This window comes from Emys orbicularis, chromosome 1 (genome assembly GCF_028017835.1).
Source record: "Emys orbicularis isolate rEmyOrb1 chromosome 1, rEmyOrb1.hap1, whole genome shotgun sequence".
Classification (NCBI taxonomy): Eukaryota; Metazoa; Chordata; order Testudines; family Emydidae; genus Emys; species Emys orbicularis.
This window is the reverse complement of record NC_088683.1, coordinates 147,684,148-147,706,200: the sequence shown is the minus strand read 5'-3', so window position 1 is coordinate 147,706,200 and position 22,053 is coordinate 147,684,148. Positions and strand designations below refer to the sequence as shown.

Sequence of the window (22,053 nt, the reverse complement as noted above, 5' to 3'; positions counted from 1 at the left end):
CTCGTGCATGCAAACTCTGTTCATGCCAATACTATTTGCACCCAGTGGTTTTGTAGCCTCTTTCTGGTGATGATAATGGTTGCACTGATGGTGATGTAAACTGAGTAAAAGAAAGTGCAAAGAAGTAGAGAGATCCTCCGGTATCCCTCTGGTCCAGGCCATGGGACAGGAACTCCCTCTTTGGAAAACTGGTTGGCAAAGAGCTCATCCCGGAGGTAATACAGGGAAGGTAAGACCAGGCTTTTAAAAGTGCTTGGACACAAGCTGAGCATTTGTTTCTTAGTTACAGTTGCTTCATGCAGTAATTCAAGTATGTAAGTGTCCAAACCAATCTCTATAGTTAATGCCTGAGGCCTTGTCACCTATAAAGATGAAAAATCCTTTCCTCTGAACACATTGTGTAGGTGCAACATCCATCGAACTAGCAGAGTGAGAACTTCCTGTGCAGTTTCAGTCAGAACATCACAGAGCAAACAATTTTCCTCTCTCATTCATGCTGACCCTCTGATAGCAGGACAGACAGTTTCTGCCTCTTGCTGACTCCTCGGAGGATTTTGAGACAGGACTAGACAGGTACACCTCCTCAAGTTCTATTCCTGGACTCCTTCTAACTGACCAGAGGACACCTCCACAGGTATCATCTCCAAGTGCTCATGGGGTCTTTCATTGTTAGGGACTGTAATTGCTGTAAGATTTTCCTCTTCTGTCTAAATCAGGAAGTGAGTATTGATGGGTGAAATGTTCAAAAGTACCTAAGAACCAGATTGAAATCAATGGGATTAAGGAGCCTAAACACCTTTAAAAATATGCCCCTGAGTGACTTAGGAGCATAATTAATGTTGAAAGTCAATGGGACTTTAGCAGGAGTGGTCTGTCCCCTTTAAGGTAGGGACTAGGGGTCAGTCAACCCCTATTCTTTGGTATGTCTCGTCAAGGTTTTGGGGGTTTGGATATACACAAGGGCCTAGGATGAGACAGAGGCAGATATTGGGAGGGAGGAAGCAGTCTTGGAGGAATAGTTAGTGTTTGGGGGCAGTGACCCCCCCCTTTCATGAGACAAGCACGCTGCCAAATTGCCTCCTAGGTGAAGGATTCAGTGCAACCCCTTGCCCTCCAAGATTTACCAGAACTATCTTTTGGTTTTATTTATGAACAGGATACCTCACTGCTGTGTATCTGTAGATTTTCTCTTGTAGATTTCACAGTCTCTCAATAAGCAAATAGGCATCCATTGTGAGGCATGCACTAGATGTCTATTACTTCCTTCCTGAAAGGAACATTTCTAAGGTATGTCACCTCCTGGTGACCTGCCTTAACTCTTAATTTTCAGTATAGCTACATAATTTCTTAACTATTACTTATATTTTGCAATGATCATGATTACCAGTGGGCTACTGCTCTTGGTAGAGACCTCAGATGTCACCCTTCGGTTAATAGATATGAAGATGTCTAACCCAGGGAATCCCTGTAAAAGTATATTCAACTCTGCACCCTCTTCTGGTTGGCACCAAGTGGTCCCTGGGCCATAGCTTCACAGCAGTCTTGTACCAGACCTGGCTCTAAGGAACATTTAAAGGAATTTTTAAAATCGTGCCTCTATATTGTAAACCATAGTTTAGTTTTGAAGGGCACTTTTTGGTGTGGTGATATTGTGAATTCAATTTTTTTTCATTTCCCATTAAGCAAACAGATGGCAGGAAAAGTTCACCCAGCAGCAGGAAATTCTGGAAAATCTCACTCACCAGCAGGAAATTTTGGAAAACCTCACCCAGAAGCTGCAAGAAATTCAGGAGAAAACCTCTAAGGAAAAGGAAGATCTCCAGGCCAACAACGCAGAGCTTTCAAAGTCTTTGCTGTCCTTACAGTCAAAACGTACCAATCTATGGCCTTCTAATGACAACTACTGTGTGTTTCTTGTATGTGACTTCAGACTGAAATAAATAGTGAGCAGAATCCTCTACATTTATTAAACACCTGGAGCCAGACCCTGAGTTGTAAGAAGTGGGGAGGGATAGCTCAGTGGTTTGAGCATTGGCCTGCTAAACCCAGGATTGTAAATTCAATCCTTGAGGGGGCCATTTAGGGATTTGGGGCAAAAATCTGTCTGGGGATTGGTCCTGCTTTAAGCAGGGGGTTGGACTAGATGACCTCCTGAGGTCCCTTCCAACCCTGATATTCTATGATTCAAAGATAAGAATGGCCATAGTGGATCAGATCAATAGTCCATCTAGCCCAGTAATCTGTCTTCCGACAGTCACAAATGTCAGGTGCTTCTGAGGCAATGAACAGAACAGACAATTACTGAGTGATCCATCCCTTGTTGTCCACTCCCAGCTTCTGGCAATCAGAGGGTAGGGACACCCAGAACATGGGGTTGCATCCCTGACCATCTTGGCTAATAGCAATTGATGGACCTATCCTCCAGGAATGCATCTAATTCTTTTCTGAACCCAGTTATCTTTTTGGCCTTCATAACATCCCCTGGCAAGGAGTTCCATAGTTCTGTGAAGAAGTCCTTCCTTTTATTTGTTTGAAACTGGCTACCTATTAATTTCATTGGGTGACCCCTGGTTCTTGTGTTATGTGACCTTGGTCTTGTCCCATGCATAACAGATCCCTAATCCTGAATACGTCCTCTAGGGATGCCCATATTGCACGTAAATAGTAATAAAGCTGGAATGAAACAAATGCGAGGAAGAGATTCCAATGGCCCGAACTCAGTAATGTGTGTGACTATGGGTTAGGATCTTTGCTTAATAATGTCCTTGCCTCCAAGTCAGTGCCATAGGCAGCAAAGTGGAGTAGGGTGGGGTGGAGTTGAGTCTGTTGTAATATAACCTGAAATCCAGAAAAAAAGCTGATTTCTTAGGCTGTATTTTTCAAAGGAGTCCAAAAGAGCTCTTCCTCCCCCCACATACATGATTCTCACCAGATGTAGTACTCCCCACTTTCATAGCCATCAATTAACATAATTTTAAAACAATTATCCTGCCCACCAGAATGACCTGGTATTAATAGCTACTTATGATTTTGCCATGTCATTGGTATGGCTGACAGTAATGTGTGTCTTTCCTTCCCAGTTTTTTAGTACAGAAAAATATAGTGAAGAATGTGCAGCTTTCTTTGTTTCTGAAACCCACTCCAGTGTTTGTACAATCACCCGTAGGTGTGCCTGTAAGAAGGAGGCAGTTGAGCTGAAGTCCCTTGCACTGTTATGAGGAAAAACATAGAAACTCTGAGATTCATATCTGGAAACATCCCAGACCAAAAGAGAAACTCGGAAAGAATTGCTGCTTCTTGGCTTTGCTGAGCTGTGTGTTGCTATTTTTATATCATATTGCAGTTATCAAATTCTTTGCTGTATAACTATATATAATGTCAAATGTTTGTAATAGTCTTTTCCTTACTTATGATTGTAAAAATGGAGATGCTGAATTTTCTACCCTTTCCCACATGTCTGCTGTCAACCACATTTTGGGCCAAATTTTGCCATTGGGTATATGTGTGTTTGGATATATGGAGGTTAGCTGGAAGGGACATGAAAAAGAGTAGGAGCTTCAAATCTCTGCCAGCCAATTAGATCATTTGTTTACTCCTACTACTCTCTGTTTTCTCGTTACTCAAAGTCAGATATTATTGCACTCTAGTTCTAAGACCCAACTATGTGTTGCTAATTTGAGAAGGGCTGCCCAGGGAGACTCCGAGCTCAGTGTTGACCAGTTTTTTTGTTTTTCCTGTAAAATTTTCTAAGCTCTGTATGGGGAGAGATTGTGTTTTGAAAATACAAGCTATGCAGACCACCTGAGTCTAGCGTAAGATCACTGGTTGATGTCTGCATCTACTCTGGAAAAGGGAGATTAAGTATAAATAGGGAATTTTTGTCAAAAGTATGTGTTTCAAGTTCTGACAATTCTAGCTGGTGGCAGCCCTTCTCAAATTAGCAACTTGAGTATGAGAACTTCCTGTGTGATTTCAGCCAGAACACTGTTAAGTGAATATTTCTTTCCCTCTCCAAACCCACAGTACCTATGTATATGTTTGACTATGATTCAGGCAAAGATTGGGGATTGTTCTTCTTGTACCCAAAACACTTCATTGCACCCCAGTTCCATAGAGGTGAAGTGACTTGGCTGTAGTGAGCAGACCCAGGGTAGAGCCAGGAAGTGCACTCAGGTCTCCATTAGGCTACATTTGCCTCCCTAGTAAGGCAAGTCAGGAACGCAGAGACCATGGGCTAGACTCTGAACTTGTTTATATCACTATAAATAGGGAGTGAATGTATTAACTTCAATGGGGTTTCATTGGGTTTACACCAATGTACACCAGTTTACATCAATGTAACTGACAGAAGAATCTCGCCCCATGATTTAAGAAGTGCAGAGACACTAGCTGATCAATGGTTTCTTAAGCAACCTTGTTTAATAAATTCAATATTTAACTGACCTCAAGTAGGTTAAATTTAACACCTTAGGCCTTGCGTAAACCTACACAGAGAGAAGATCCTGTGAGCGCTTTGTGCGGGTGCAGCGCACTTCAAACCAGCAGAGTGAGAACTTCCTGTGCGGTTTCAGATGGAACATTGCAGAGTGAATAATTCTTCTCCTCTCAGCTCCTGTTGTCCATCTCCTTACAAGACAGTGACAGGGTGATACCAGACTCTCTCTCTCTCTCCATCCCCAAGGGATTTTCATGAAGGACAAAAAAATCTGCAGCACTTCAAGCTCTAGTTTCTGCCCTCCAGCCTCCTATCAAAAAGCTACAAAGGTATGAGTTCCACATTCTTCCGGGGCTTTAATTGGTAGGGTACATATTTGTTATAAGAGGTATAGGTGATTGCTTCTGTATAATTCAAAAATTGAGTGAAGTTAGTTATTCTGAAATGGACTTATTTCTGCATCCTGTACAAAATTTTTCTTCTGATTAAAATTTGAGAGACACTATGAAATATAGTATTATTTTATCATTATTAATTTTAAGGGACTAAGAAAGGACTTATTATCTCAGACAAACCAGCATTAGAAGTTTACATTTCTATATTTTTTTCATCTCTTGTGCAGTATGTACACTTGATAACTGTAGACACCAAATCTACAAGCTTAACATAAACTGGAAAAGATAGGAAATATAATATCCTGATTTTAGTGAGGAATTTGACAGAGTTTCTCAAGAAAGCTTACTTGGGTAATTAATTCAAAAAGTCTTGGATAAGAACATTATCACTGAACAAAAAACTGGTTGAAGTACTGTGAACTAAGGTTAATGACAAATAGAAATGGGCTGAGTTTAGTGGCAGGATCTTTGTTATTTATAATCTTCATAAACAGACTGGAAACTGCAGTGAATAGACTGTTAATATATTGTATGTTTACATAATTCCATTCTCAGATTATGCTAAATGGAGGGGCATTACAAACACAAACAAGACCCGATAGATAACCCAAAGCAGTTTGGAGAGTTTAGCAAAATGATCCGAAAATAAAATTAAACTATTACATCTGTTGTAATAATCCAACACACAGCTATTCAGTGGTAGGGAGAAATGGAAAACAATAATGAAATAGGAAACTGAGGGCAGGTCTACACTACAGCCTAAATCAATCTAACTTATGTCACTCAGGGATGTGAAAAAGCCCCCTCCCACCCTTGCCTGAGCAATGCATGTTTCGTGCAGTCTAGACAAGCGCTATGTTGGTGGGAGACGTTCTCCCACTGACATAGCTTACGTTTCTCGCTGAAGTGGAGTAATCGCACCTACGGGAGAACACTCTCCTGTCAGCATAGTGTGTCTTCACCAGACATGGTACAGCATCTCAGCTGCATCAGTGAACCTGTGCCAATGTAGCGCTGTAGTGTAGACTTGCCATGAGAGTGGATAGCAGATTAGATATATTCTTGCAATTCATTATGTTAACGAAAAAGCTAATAACATTTTGTGCATAGATAGGTGCGTCTTACTACTGGACAGTCTCTCTCTCTCATTGAGAGCATGGCTAGAATTCAGTTCTGTGCATTTCCATTTTGATTAATTATTAGTAGTATTTTATTATTTATTTGTTGAACATCTACTGTGTAGCTAACTGCATAGCACAGAGAGGAGATGGGCCAAGATTTTCATAAATGGGTGCCTAAAGTTGGCCACTTAAATCCATATCTATACACCTAAAAACTGATTTATGTTCAAAAACATTGAGCACTCATCAGCCCCTCTGAAGTCTATAGTTGCTACTGGGTGCTCACATAGACTTAGAAGCCTAATTTTTATCACCCATTTTTGAACATTTTGATCATGGTCCCTGACCCAAAGATTTAGATAAACACATCTTAAAAAAAAAAAAAAAAGAAGCAGGAAGTGGTGGGCATTTTGGAAGGAATTCAGAAAATAAGACATTTGCTTTATTAAAGGGGCTGGAGGGACTGATTTATAAAGAAAGCCTGAAGAACTAAACATATGTAATGAATTTGCAAACCAATGTTAAAAGGGGATGAATGATGACTGTCTAGAAATATTGAAAGTGTATCATCATCAAAGAGGAAAATTGGTTGTTTAGGGTGGTGTGAAATTGTAGAACTTGGTGTAAAGGGACAGCATTAAAACACCATAGTTTCCCAAGACAAGTGGTGGAAATCCCTCTGCAAGAAACATTTAAAATTACACTAGAAAAAGCACTCGAAAGAATCATGGCATAAATATATGAATGGGAACAAACAAAAATGAAAAAAATAACTCAAATGAAAACAGTGATCATAATCCTCCCTCCCTCAACCATCAAATGGGAAAGAGGACCCCCTGCCCCTTGTGACATTTCTGAACTCAGAACTATGTGCCATATTCCAAGTGCAATGGGAGAGAGGCTTTGTTCTTCCAAAACACCCAGTTATTCTGCTATGATAATTACTGTTGTGGTTTCTTAGTACAAGTATTAGTTTCCATCAGATCCCATTGTTTATATCAGTCTACTAAATCCAACCTTTTTATCCCAGAATGTACCAGAAATGAGTGAACAGGCAGTGACATATGTAGACTTGAAATTTAACTCTCCTTCTGAGCAGCAGAAGAAACAAAGACCAAAGAACACCAGGGCCAAAGGTGTGGTATGTTTATAAACAACTGAGATCATATCTGCTATTACTGATATTTTATTGTCCATGTTAAATCTCTTCTGTGAGCTGTACACATTTTACTTGACTTTATCTAATTAAAAAGCGACAAAGAGTCCCGTGGCACCTTATAGACGTATTGGAGCATAAACTTTTGTGGGTGAATACCCACTTCGTCAGATGCATGCTTATGCTCCAATACGTCTGTTAGTCTATAAGGTGCCACAGGACTCTTTGTCGCTTTTTACAGATCCAGACTAACATGGCTACCCTTCTGATACTTTATCTAATTAGATTATTAGCTTTTTCTTCATTGTTAGGCACAGTCATTTTAGTAACTTCTTAACATCTTTCAGCTACTGAAATGCCCCAAGAATGATACACAGTATCTTGGGAGTGGGGAGTAGAAACCATCAAATCTCCAGAAACCTGGAACACAGTTCTGTGATTATGTTTTCACAAACCATTCCTTGTCAAAGAATGTTGTTTGAATTGCCCCGTGTGCAAGGAGACATGGCCTCTTTAAGTCATGCCTTACTGTGGGAGGATTAAAGGATGTGATGTCTGAATTCTGCTTTCCCTTCTGAAGCATACTCATACTCAGATAAAGTACCAGTTTCTCTCTGCTTTGCCTGATTGTCATAGTCTACATCATGAAGTCATGACTCATCCTTAACTGGCCATATTTATTTACTATCCCAGAGCCTTAAACTCATTTCTGTCCAGCAGAGGATTTCTTGACCTGTGCAAGAATTCTACTGAGCATCAAAGACATTGATCAGTTAGTTTTGAGAAGATGACATTTAAAAATGCTCCTTTTTAAAAAGACGATGAAGAAGGAAAACATTGACTCCATCAAGAAGAGCATAATGCCAAGTGCCATGTTTCTCTGAAATCAGTTGTAAAACAGCCATTGACTTCAATGACAGCAGGAGCAAGCTTTAAATTAAGGAAATAGCACTAAATGTGTTGAATGAATTTATAAATGTGTATTGTAGATCAGAGTTAAATTTGTGTTAGAATCATAGAATCATAGAAATGTAGGGCTGGAAGCGATTTGAGAAGTCATCAAGTTCAGCCCTCTGTGCTGTGGCAGGACCAAGTAAACCTAGCCCATCCTTGACAGGCATTTGTCCAACTTTTTTTTAAATGCTTCCAATGCTGGGGTCCCCATGACTTCCCTTGGAAGCCACTCTCAGAGTGTAACTACCGTTAAAGTAAGAAAGTTTTTCCTAACATCTAACCTAAATCTCCCTTGCTGCAGACTAAGTCCATTACTTCTTATCTTATCTTTAGGGGACATGGAGAACAATTGATCACCCTTGTCTTTATAACAACCCTTAAGATATTGGAAGTCTGTTATGAGGTTCCCGCTCAGTCTTCTTTTCTCAAGACTAAACATGCCCAGTTTTGTCAGTCTTTCCCCATTGGTCAGGTTTTCTAAACCTTTTATAATTTTTGTTGCTGTCCTCTGGACTCTTTCCAATTTGTCCACATGCTTCCTAAATTGTGATGTCCAGAACTGAACACAATACTTCAGCTGGGGCCTCACCAATGCTGAGTAGAGGCGGTCCATTACCTCCTGTGTCTTACATCCAACACTCCTGTTGATTCCCTCACAATCAGATTAGCCTTTTTTTCAGCTGCAGCATACTGACGACTCATATTCAGTTTGTGGTCCACTGTAGCCCCCAGATCCTTTTCATCAGTACTGCTACCTAGACAATTATTCCCCATTTGCAGTTGTGTATTTGATTTTTCCTTCCTAAGTGAAGTACTTTGCACTTGTCTTCATTAAATTTAATCTTGTTCACTTTAGAACAATTCTCCAATTGGTCAAGGTCATTTTGAATTATAAACGTGTCCTCCAAACTGCTTTCAACCCATACCAGCTTGGTGCCATCTGCAAATTCTATAAGCATACTCTCTACTCCATTATCCAAGCCATTAATGAAAATATTGAATAGAACCAGATCAGGCATTGACCCCTGAAAGATGCCACTAGATACAACCTCCCAATTTGACAGCAAACCATTGATAACTACTATTTGAGTATTGTCTTTTAGCCAGTTGTGCACCCAATTTATTGTAATTCCATCTAGACCACATTTCCCTAGTTTACTTATGAGAATGTTGTGTAGAAGTATTTTAAAAGCCTTACTAAAATCAAGGTATATCATGTCTACTTCTGCCCCCCATCCAGTATGTCTGTAACCCTATCAAAGAAGGAAATTAAGTTGGTTTGGCATGATTTATTCTTGACAAATCAATGCTGACTTCCTTATAACCCTATTATCCTCCAGGTGCTTACATATTAATTGACAATTTGCTCCAGTATCTTTTCAGTTATTGCAATTAGGCTGACTGGACTATACTTCCCAGGTTCTTCCTTGTTCCCTTTTTAAAGCTGGGTACTATGTTTGCCTTTCTCCAGTCTTCTGAAACCCCTCCTGTCCTCCAGGAGTTCTCAAAGATAATTGCTAATGGCTCCAAGATTGCTTCAGCTACTTTCTTAAGTACCCTAGGATGAATTTCATCAGGCCCTGACAACTTGCATACATCTAGCTTATCTTTCCGTATTTTGACTTGCATTCTTTCTCCCTGGTTGTCAATATGAATTGTGTTGAGTATCTGGTCATCATGAACCTTTTTAGTGAAGACTTAAGCAAAATAGGCATTAAGCACAATAGATTTCTTGATGTCATCAGTTATTAGATCTCTTTCCCTGCTAAGTAGAGGTCCTACACTTTCCTCTGTCTTTTTTTTGCTCCCAATGTATTTAAAGAACCACTTCTTATTGCCTTTTATGTCCCTTGCCAGCTTTAACTCATTTTGTGCCGTAGCCTTTCTGATTTTATCCCTACATACGTTTGCTGTTTTTTTATACTCCCCCTTATCAAGTTGACTGTTTCCACTTTTTGTAGGATTCCTTTTCCATTTTCAGGTCATTAAAGACCTCCTGATGGAGGCATATTGGTCTCCTACTATTTTTCCTATCTTTTCTTTGCATCAGAATAGTTTGTACCTGTGGCTTTAATATTGTCTCCTTGAAGAGCTGCCAGCTCATCTGAATTCCTTTTTCCCTTAGATTTTCTTCCCATGAGATGTCACCTATCAGTTCTCTGAGTTTGTTAGTCTGCTTTTTTTGAAGTCCATTATCCTTATTCTGCTGCTCTCACTCCTTCCTTTCCTTAGAATAATGAAATCTGTCATTTCATGGTCAATGTCACCCAAATTGCCTTTTCCCTTCGCTACCAATTCCTCCCTGTTGGTCAGAATCAAGTCTAAATGTCTGTCCCCTGGTTACTTCCTCCACTTTCTGGAACAAAAAGTTGTCCCTGACACATTCCAAGAACTTATTGGATATTTTGTGTTTTGATGTATTACTTTCCCAACAGGTGAATGGGTAGTTAAAGTCTCCCTTTATTACCAGGTCCTGTGTTTTGATTATTTCTGTTATTTCTTTTAGAACTGTCTCATCCTGATTTGGTGGTCTATAGTAGATCCCCACCATGACATCACCTCTATTTTAACTCTTTTATCTTTACCCAGAGACTCTCAGTTGGTCTGCCTCCCACCTTCTTATGGACCTCCAAACAATTGTATATATCCTTTATGTATAATGCAACCCTTCCTCCCCTTTTTTCCTACCTGTCCTTTCTGAACAAGCTATACCCCTCAATATTAATATTCCAGTCATGAGACTTATCCCATCAAGTCTCTGTGATGCCAATTAAATCACAATGTAGCTTATGTAACAATGCTTCCAGTTCTTCCTGTTTATTCCCCCTACTCCTTGCATTTGTTTATAGGTATCTAAAATGTGGATCCGATTGCCCCACTGATTTCTTTCTTGTTGCTTCTTTGACCCTACTGAAATTTTCCATGTCCCCCCCACCAACATCTAACTCTCTGCTAAGGTCACCTTTTTATACTTACCTTTGGGCTTTTGTCACCTGACCCCATGGAACCTAGTTTAAAGACCTCCCCACTAGGTGGGCAAGTCGGTGCACAACTATGCTCTTCCCATTCTCGGTCAGGAGGACCCCATTTCTGTCCAGCAGATCTTCTTCCCAGAACTACATCCCCTGGTTAAAAGAAACCAAACCCCTACCATCGACACCATTTGCCTTGCCATGTTTTCATCTCCAGGATGCTTGTGTCCCTGCCAGGGCCCTTACTCTCAACAGGGAGGAGAACACCACCTGCACCCCTGATTCCTTCACCCTTGATCTCAGAGCCCTGTAGTAATGCTGATCTGCTCAGACTCAGACCTGGTAGTATCATTAGTGCCCACATGGATGAATAGCATAGGGTAGCTCTCAGAGGGACAGATGAGCATTGGCAAACTTTCCATTATGTTTCTGACAGAGGCACGAGGCAGGCAGCATGCCCCCCAGGACATCATGTCAGGTCGGCAGATGGATGCCGTCATTCCAGAAGAGAGTCCCTGACCACCAGCACCCTATGTGTCCTCCTCCCATGCAGGGCCGCCCAAGGATTCAGGGGGCCTGGGGTCTTCGGCGGCGGGAGCCCCCGCCGCCGAATTGCCACTGAAGACCCGGCACTTCGGCGGTGGGTCCCGGGGTGGAAGGACCCCCTGCCGCGGGTCTTCAGGGCACTTCGGCGGCGGGTCCCGGAGCAGAAGGACCCCCCGCCGACGAATTGCCGCCGAAGACCCAGAGCGGAAGAAGCTCTGGGGGCCCGGGCCCCACGAGAGTTTTCCGGGGCCCCCAGAGCAAGTGAAGGACCCCGCTCCAGGGGTCCCGAAAAACTCTCGTGGGGGCCCCTGCGGGGCCCGTGGCCTGGGGCAAATTGCACCACTTGCCCCTCCCTCTGGGTGGCCCTGCTCCCATGTGTGGTGGCTGTGAGCCTTCCAGACTTGGGGCAAATGGCTCCTCCTCCTCAGCCACTGGGATCTGCTCCTCATCTCCTGTTGTCAGTATAGCATACCAGTTCTTCACATTGATTGACGGGGAACCAGGGTGGGGGGTGGAGCACTGTCTACTGACTGAGGTGGCCACCTAGTCTGTCAACTCCTTGCAGAGCTGCCCGTTCTCCCATTTCCTCTGCTGCTGCAGACATCTGTAGTTGGCTAGCATCTGTAGTAGGAAGAGGGTCACAGCGTCCTCCATCCCAGATGTCATCACTTGTGTCCAGTCGATGAAGTTCTCATGCTCCCAGATGCTAGGCAGACAAGCCACTTACAGATCTTTTACCTGCTTCCCAACGGACTCCTCCAGAAGACACCTCTTACACCTGGTTGTTCCCCCTACTTGGTTTCATTGGCAGGGAAATTCTGGACACGTTCCCAGCAAGTCAAGACCAGAACCTGCATGGAAACCTCTAGGGTCAGGGTGCTTGTTTGGTCGGGACCCCCACCAGTGTAGACAGACAAAGAGATAGCAGTGGTGATGGAAACATGCCCTGATGGGTTCTTCCTTGTACAGTACCTGCAAGTTTAAGGAAACAGAATGAAAAACAAACAAACAAACAGAAACACACACAAACCTATCTGCCTCCGCTGGCAAACTCAGGTGGCTAACTCCCTTGGTCTCCCAGCTTTTGGTCTCCTACTCTTTTGAAGTATATAAAATGAAATTTTACATTTCAATATTTTAATAAGCCAAATGCAGGAGTCGTAAGGGTAATTGTGTAGATACGTTATCTTAATTGGTGATTTCTCTAGCTTTTACGGCTTATCTTTTTAACTGTGCTTTTCTGATTATATAGTATATGCAAAGGGTTATATTAATCACTTGAACCACTTTTAAGTGGAAGTTAACAACATTTTGGGTTAAGACTCTAAATAGGAGGCAGATATCAGAAAAAAGCGATTAGCTGCATCTGCTGAATTCCCAGATGTTTGTTGATCCCAGTACACTGATAGGCTACTGAAGACGATTGCACTGTAGGACAAAACCTTTTAACACAAAAGTTCTGCCTCACATACTGCAATGACAGTTTTATACCTCTATAGATTGTAATCAGAGCTGCCCACTTTGTCAGTGCAATGAATGGAGTTCACTATTTCTATGCTATAATCCACTAGAAATAAACGAGGAGGTGGTGACCTACACAGAACTGAAATGCCATAATGCTTCTGAGCAGCAGAGGAGACGAAGGACTATGAACCCCCAGGGCAAAGGTACTATGCGCTACAAGCTGCTGACTCTGCACATACTACTATTTAACTGTCCATAGTCTAACACTGTCCTTTAACTGTATGAGAACATTAAAAGCAAAACTCCTCATAAAGATTTAGGAGAAATCAGTTAGGGCTTATGCCTACTGTGAGGCTTAAAATTTTCTCCTTAATACTGCATTTCTCTCTTTTCTCTCTCACAGGTTCTTCTGCTCCATCTTCTGTATGGCGGCTCATTATAGTGATTCTTGGGATCTTCTGCCTGGCTTTGCTGATAGCAGTGGGTTTCTTGAGTGCCAAATGTAAAGTATGAGCAAAGACACTAAAAGGCCAAATAATTCTGAGCTGACATATGTCTTTTCTAACCTCTTAAATCAATGGAGTGTGAATTGCATTGTGTGTGCTGCACTTCTTTAGTTATATAATTATGGATTTAGGGAGCAGGAAAGGGGAACCAGCTGGGCTCCTACACATTCTTCTTCACTCTGCAGGATTTTCTAGGGATGACTACAGCAAGAGAGTCCGTGGCATCACAACAACAATGTAGCTGTCTTGCCCAGGAAAAAAGATCCATACAGGTCCCCGGCCCTCAATGCAAAGCAGATGTCCTGGTGGAATCTGGGGACTGAACCCCCAGCATCTGCCACATGAAGCAATCTATAGCCAGCAATAAAAGACTTCCTAGGAAGCTTCGGGGCTTGAAACTTCTGGAATTTTCTCAGCCTAATTCAGTTATTCCTTGGCTTCCTTGGAAGATTCCAGTTACTTTGCTTCTTACATTTCTAATTTTCTCCTTGCGTGCCTAACTTCAAAAATGACATATTTGTGCTCTGTAGTAATTTCAAACAATCACTGTTGTGACTAAAAGGATATTTTCAATTGCATTTTTCTCAGCATCTTCATAGAGTCAGGATTTTTAGCCAGACACAATTTTTATTTTTAATTTCAAGATGTTTATTTTTAAATTAATATTTACTTACTTAAAAACTGTCCGATGTGTTAATAGTAACATAATAACATACTATTGTAAATATATATTAGATATACAGTAACTGATGGCACAATTGGGCCCTTTGTGTACCTGAAAGGCACAGTGCATTGATCTGTAACACTATGATTAAATTTAGTTTTAAGTGGTCCATCATATTGTTATGCTATTTTGGCTTTCAGTTTTTCAGGTCTCTGATCCACCATGTGGAGAGCTGGAAAACCTCACAAAAGAAATGGAAATTATCCAAGGTGAGAATGCAAACCTACCATAGGTTTTGAACAGGAATGATACAGGTCAATTTCCTTCAAAAAAACAAGTGTTTCTTATATTTGCTTTACCTGGGGAATCAATTTGAAATTATTTCAGTCAACAACACCTGTAGCAGCACTGATCAATAATACACAGATCATGATATTTGGGGTTAATTAGAACACTGGTCTTTTTATCCCTATTTACTAAAGTATCTCCCCATATCCTCACTAGGCAAAATTCAGAGGTGAGCCTTAGGGAAGGTGAGGGAAGTTAAACTGATCTGAGTGACATGCTGAAAGGCCATAGAGAGAAGTACAGCAAGAAAAGCAGTCAGCTGGAGAGAATAAGAAACTATAAAATAAACCCATCAACCTCCCACTTTACCTTACACCTTGTTCTGGCTTCTCAGCATATTAGTTAAGCCGTCTTACACTCCCTGACACTCACATGTCTGTACAAGTGTAACAGTGATAGGAAACCTAAACTGTATTTTCTTTTTAAGGATGGAAGTCTCTTTGCCAAGAACATTGGTTTCAACGTGGAAAGAAATGCTACCTCTTTTCTACTGAATACAAACCATGGCTGGAGAGTGGAAAGGCCTGCTCTTCTCATGGCTCCAGACTCCTTCTGATAGAAGGCAAAGAAGAGCTGGTAGAGTATCTTCCTCTTTTGGAGAGCTGCATATTCAAATCTGCCAGTAGAAGATTTGTCAATGAAAACAGGATTGAGGAGAATGAGATTTGGCTTCATTTGGTATTTTGATTTATTATATATTTTTTCTTGAAGGCTAATTACCTTGAGCTTTTTCCACTCCTGCCAGTATTAGAATAATCACTGAATTCTAAATTCAAATCAAATACATCTCCTGCAAGGTAGTAACCCAATATCACCTGTACTTTTCATATTCATATTCAAGGTACAGATGCCCCCTGATGTATGCAATCATTCCGTTCCGGGAAGCTTTGCGTAACTCAAATTTAGCATAAGTCGGAAACGTATACTCGTACGTTACGCAAAAAATTTCGCAACTCGAAAATCCTATTTCTGGCTTATGGAACTTTTTCCATAAGTGCGAAGTTGCGTAAGTCGGGTCTTGCGTAACCTGGGGAGCAGCTGTACAGCTATTACTGTAGTAAAAGATGGAGCTGGACATTGCACTGGGGATTTTTCTCTGTCTCAGCGAATGTCCTCTTGATAAGAGAGTGAAGAGAGATTAATCAACACTGAAGAAATTAAGTAGTTGAAAGATCTGACAGAGTTTAAGGAAAAGCAATAGCACCAGGGTAATTTTTCTAGGAATTACTGCTCTGTACTTCTCTGGTAGAGATCAAAGTTGGAATCCCCTATACAGCCTTTCACTGCCTGGGGCCAGCAAGTACAGGGAATTGCTTCGGGGGTGTACTCATCCTCTGTGATGAGGCAGTGCGTCAATGGAGCGTGATTGGCAGTTTCCAGTGGAAACTTCTTCAGCCTCCTGAGGGTTTTGTTGAAGACAAAGGTGTTAAAATATGGTTGGGAAGGGAAGAGAGAATATTAATACAGTTTCTACAAGACTGAAACTTACATTGTTGGAGAAAATGAAGAACATGATCAGTTTGGCCAATAGAGTTGCTCCAACCTGAGGTTACCTGAGCATATCAGGATTTGTTAATCACATTACCATACTCCTAGTATCTATTTGCCCATGAAAGAAGCAGGGAAACTAATGCAATTGTATGAATTTGTTTTGTTCTTGATCAGGATTTCATAAACCCACTGGCAGCTTTTCACTGGATAGGATTATCACGTGACAAGACCTACAGACCCTGGATGTGGGGAAATGGCACAGCTCTCTCCACTGATTGGTGAGTCACAGACATTTCTACAAACTTCTCATTTCTATGAGGATTATTTTGCAGCATTTCAATGGTGCCCAACATGAAGCCAAAAGACAAAGGAGATCCCAAATCCTGAGCTCAAAAATATTTGCAATAATGTGAGTCAGAGCTCTGGTATTAACCAAATTACCCCTTTTTCCAACCAGTGTCTGGTGGCACTAATGAATGAAAACTACTGTTCAGTATATCATAGAATCATAGAAGATTAGGGTTGGAAGAGACCTCAGGAGGTCAGATAGTCCAACCCCCTTCTCAAAGCAGGACCAACACCAACTAAATCATCCCAGCCAGGGTTTTGTCAAGCCGGGCCTTAAAAACCTCTAAAGATGGAGATTCCACCACCCTAGGTAACCCACCAATCTCCTAGTGAAATAGTGTTTCCTAATATCTAACCTAGACCTCCCCCACTGCAACTTGAGACCATTGCTCCTTGTTCTGTCATCTGCCACCACTGAGAACAGCCGAGCTCCATCCTCATTGGAACCCCCCTTCAGGTAGTTGAAGGCTGCTATCAAATCCCCCCTCACTCTTCTCTTCTGCAAACTAAACAAGCCCAGTTCCCTCAGCCTCTCCTCGTAAGTCATGTTCCCCAGCCCCCTGATCATTTTTGTTGCCCTCCTCTGGATTCTCTCCAATTTGTCCACATCCTTTCTGTAGTGGGGGCCCCAAAACTGTATGTAGTACTCCAGATGTGGCCTCACTAGTGCCGAATAGAGGGGAATAATCACTTCCCTCGATCTTCTGGCAATGCTCCTACTAATGCAGCCCAATATGCCGTTAGCCTTCTTGACAACAAGGTCACACTGCTGACTCATATCCAGCTTCTCATCCACTGTAATCCCCATGTCCTTTTCTGCAGAACATCTGCTTAGCCAGTCAGTCCCCAGCCTGTAGCGGTGCATGGAATTATTCTGTTCTAAGTGCAGGACTCTGCACTTGTCCTTGTTGAACCTCATGAGATTTCTTTTGGCCCAATCCTCCTATTTGTCTAGGTCACTCTGCACCCTATCCCTACCCTCCAGTGTATCTACCTCTCCCCCCAGCTTATATAGATAAATTGCACTGCTGTCTCATTTATGGATGTAATCTTGATTTCCCTTCCCTTCATTCATTTTTACAATTGGCCATTTACATGAAAACTGGATCTTTGATTCCTGAGGATTCATCTGCTATTGAAACTACAGTAACTCCTCACTTAAAGTCATCCCAGTTAACGTTGTTTCATTGTTACATTGCTGATCAATTAGGGAACATGCTCCTTTAAAGTTGTGCATTGCTCCCTTATAACGTTGTTTGGCAGCCGCCTGCTTTATCCACTGCTTGCAGAAAGAGCAGCCCTAGGAGCTACCTGGTGGGGGCTTGGAACCAGAGTGGACCGGCCGCCCCCCTATCAGCTCCCCATTCCCCTAAGTGGGACTCAGGACTGAAAGATGGAGACAGGAGGTTATGTGTCATGGCAGAGGTGTAATTCTAGAGTTATACAGAAAGTTTACACAGTATCTGGGTCACTACTCCTGCCTAGCCAATGTAGTTATTCCCTTATATTCACAACCACCAAATTTACTAATTAATCTTTTAATAATGTTCCCTCTGCTTCTCCACAATTGTTCTGTTATTAATAAAACTATTTGGCCATATACTCTGGCACTCAGATTCCAGAGTGATTTGGCACCTTAGAAAAAAACTAAAATTGTGATGTATCTATAACTAGAATGGCTGAAATAACTCCCCCCATCTCCACCCATTTTAGGTTTCCAGTAAAGAAAGGATATGTGGATGGGGACTGTGCAATTGTCAGAGGTGGAGAGCTCTTTTCTGATGACTGCAAAGATAAAAAGCGCTATATTTGTGAGCAGCCAGCTCTTTTGGTGAAACCTGACATATCATCACACAACGGAACTTGAAAACCATGAGAATTTTATCCTGGGCAATCACTTATCCTCTTATAAATGCATGGGAGAAATGTGTGCACCTCACTTTTTCTCTTCAGGGGCTGTGTTTATATTGTAAATAAGGCTGTCAGTTAATCACAATTAACTCAAGCAATTAAATCAAATTAACTTGATTTAAAAAATAATAACAATTAACCACAGTTTTAATTGCACTGTTAAACAATAATAGAATACCATTTATTTAAATATTTTTGGATGTTTTCTACATTTTCAAATATATTGATATCAATTACAACACAGAATACAAAGTGTGCAGTGCTCACTGTATATTGTATTTTTTTATTTCAAATATTTGTACTATAAAAAGATTAACAAAAGAAATAGTATTTTTCAATTCACCTCATACAAGAACTGAAGTGCAATCTCTTTCTCATGAAAGTGCAACATAAAAATGCAGATTTTTTGTTACATAACTGGACTCAAAAATAAAACAACAAAAGCTTTGGAGCCTATAAGTCCACTCAGTCCTACTTCTTGTTCAGCCAATTGCTCAGACAAACAAGTTTGTTTACATTTGCAGGAGATAATGCTGCCTGCTTCTTATTTACAATGTCACCTGAAAGTGAGAACAGACGTTCACATGGCAGAAATTTGTTCAATGTCCGGTACAAATAATTTACAAATAATTCGTACCTGTGCTACTGATAATAATAAGTCTCTAGAGATGAGAAGAACTCAAATATTTTTTTAAATGCCTAATTTAGTTATTTCCTTTGTTATACTTCATTCAAACACAGAAAAAGAGCACAGACAAATGCATTCAAATACAAAGATACCAGTAGTCTCACTAAAAACACATTTCTGGGGAAATCAGTTTAAATGGATATCAAAGGGAATTAAGTTCCATGCCACAGGGGCCATCAAAGCAAAATCATAATTATCTGTCATATATACTTTCTCGGTCTCCTTTGGTGTCTATTGCCATGTTATTTAACATCTAAGACATGATGGTGGTGGGATTCCTAAAGGTCTTGTTTCATTGGAGTACAAATACCCTTCAGGGTGGGCTGAAGGAGGAGCTCTGAAAAAGAACCAGAGCTTCAAAACTCAGTAGGGTTAGTTTATGATAGCCTTTTACAAAATAGGCAGCCAGTGCAAAAAATATAATGCAAGATGTAATATGATCCCAACCTCTCATACCAATAAGCAGAGATGCATCAAGAACAAGTTGAGAGCTATGAAGAAGTCCTGCTGTGAGCTCTTGTTCTCATAAGGATAGAGATTGTTGCTGTCATGATAGGATAATTAAGGGTTCACTTGTAAAAATTGCAAAACTGTGTGTAAGGGGGAGGGAAACCCACTTTTGTACCATATTTAATGCAAGGATGTCCATGGTCAAAAGTGATGCCAAAATTCTTAACCTCATGTCTGAATGAGCCCCTACAATACATAGTATGACAGAAGAAGAAAAACCATACGGAGTTCCAGTCCACCAGCAAGAATTCCATTTTTCCAGGGTTGAAGATAATGTATCTCAGACACACGCATCTGGGAAGGCCCCTAGCCCTAAGGCTGAGATTTCAGGATCCACTTTGAGGCGTTTGTCCAATACTCTAACTCCAGCACCCTGTCCTTGGTACAAAGATGTCCTTGCTATACAAGATGGTTCTTCTTCTCATGATCTACTCACCTCACTCTTGTCTACACTGGAGAAATGTACCATGGAAAGAACCCTGTGGTCTCCCTAGTATGTTCATTGTCTTGTGTCCACTCAGAAAAGCACTTCAAATGCATGACAAATACCAGTTGAAGTAGACTTGCTTTCTGCAGTGTTTAATGCTGTGTTATTCTCTTGACCCATTTTAGTCTGAAGCAAGTTTGTGTGAGCTAGAATGGTTCAACCAGTCCTCAGAGGCGACATTTCAAAAATCTCCAAAAATCCATATCTTTCAGGAGTTGTGTTGGGAACATGGCAAGGTACCAAGAAACCTTTGTATTTGAAAGGGTTTACCACATGCTATTGTGTATGGATGAATCAGTATGGCTAGCGTGGATGCACTTAAACCAATCCTAACCTACCCATTCAATAGCAAACAGTTCAGTTCTCTAGTGTGGAAACAGCCTGGTGCAAGTTAGAGCAGCCTGAAGTCGTGAGATGTTGTGCATGAATAACTGAGCTGTTACTCTGAGCTGTTGATATTTAACCACAGCCAGCTTCCTGCAAGATGAGGTAAACAGGTTAGCAGCATCAGTAACACCTTGAAAGCTCTGCACCATGGAAGAAAATATAAATTACTCTAGCAGGGTGAGCGGTGGGGCACCCTAGACCACCCCAGGTCCCACTACCCATTGTTTACCCTGTCTTCTCCCCTGTATTCAGTTCTAAGGGCTTAGTCTCCCAAAATGCCTCTTCCAGGGGTTTACCATCTACTTCTCTTCCTGGAGCGTATTGCCTCACTGTCAGTCAGGATGGCTACAGGAGCAGTGTGTCTTGCAACTGTCTCCTCCTCAGCTGGACTACCTCTGTTACCAGCAGCCCTGGGTGGAGCAGCCCTCTGCCTATTCATCACCCCTTCCTGTGGTAAATTCCCCCTTGAAAGCTCCTCCTCCTCCAGGCTGAACAAGCCTTGCAGGTATATGTTGTTTGCATGGAACAGGCCCCAAAGAGCTGGTTAGTTTCCTCCATACTACTGTAAGGACATGTCCCTTCAGATGGGGCTTTCTAGTGTGCGTGTTTGCTGTGTATTTCTGTATGAAATCTCAGAATCTAAGGGTATGTCTACACCCAGCCGCTAGTTCGGCGGCTGGGAATCGAAGTTCTGGGTTCGACTTATCGCGTCTTGTCTGGACGCGATAAGTCGAACCAGGAAGTGCTCGCCATCGACTGCGGTACTCCAGCTAGACGAGAGGAGTACCGCGGAGTCGACGGGGGAGCCCGCCTGCCGCGTGTGGACCGAGGTAAGTTCGAACTAAGGTACTTCGAACTTCAGCTATGTTATTCACGTAGCTGAAGTTGCGTACCTTAGTTCGATTTGGGGGTTTAGTGTAGACCAAGCCTAAGGAATTAGAGAAAACACTACAGAAAGGCCCTAGAAACTAAGAGATTTTGATAAGAACATAAGAATAAAAGATATTAACATAAGAACGGCCATACTAGGTCAGACCAATGGCCCATCTAGATCAATATCTTGTCTTCCAACTGCGGCCAATGCTAGGTGCTTCAAAGAGAATTAAAAGAACAGCCTCTGGCATGCAGAAGCTGGGGACAACCAGAGCATGGGGTTACATCTCTGACCACTGTGGCTAACAGCTGTTGATGGACCTATCCTCCAGGACCCATTATATTTTCTTCAGCAACAAGTTCCACAGGTTGATTGTGTGTTTTCTGAAGAACTACTTCCTTTTGTTTGTTTTAAACCTGCTACCTATTAATTTCATTGGGTGACCCCTGGTTCTTGTGTTATGTGAAGGAGTAAATAACACTTCCTTATTCACTTTCTCCACACCAGTCATGATTTTAGATATCTCTATTATATTCCCCATTAGTCATCTCTTTTCCAAGATGAAAACTCCCAGTCTTTTTAATCTCTCCTCGTACGGAAGCTGTTGGTTACGCTTAGCCATTTCTGTTGTCCTTTTTACCTTTTCCAATTCTAATATTTCTTTTTTGAAAGGGAACAGCAAGGTATCTTGAAGGTGTCTTTTTTACTCTTGAAGATTTCTTCTGTCTACATGTAATCACACACAGATTCTCACATGCACATGCACACACAAGTTCAATAATTTAATTAACTTTGA

At 41.5% G+C, this 22,053-nt stretch overlaps 1 protein-coding gene across 1 annotated transcript; it reads left to right on the top strand.

The window, feature by feature from the left end:
- Positions 1-4,689: 4,689 nt before the first annotated feature.
- Positions 4,690-18,267, top strand: LOC135887906 (natural killer cells antigen CD94-like). Its single transcript, XM_065415735.1, is given in 7 exon segments — positions 4,690-4,764; positions 6,982-7,087; positions 13,447-13,545; positions 14,414-14,527; positions 14,989-15,137; positions 16,227-16,330; positions 18,114-18,267. Coding segments are annotated over 7 exon segments (801 nt in total).
- Positions 18,268-22,053: the final 3,786 nt, after the last annotated feature.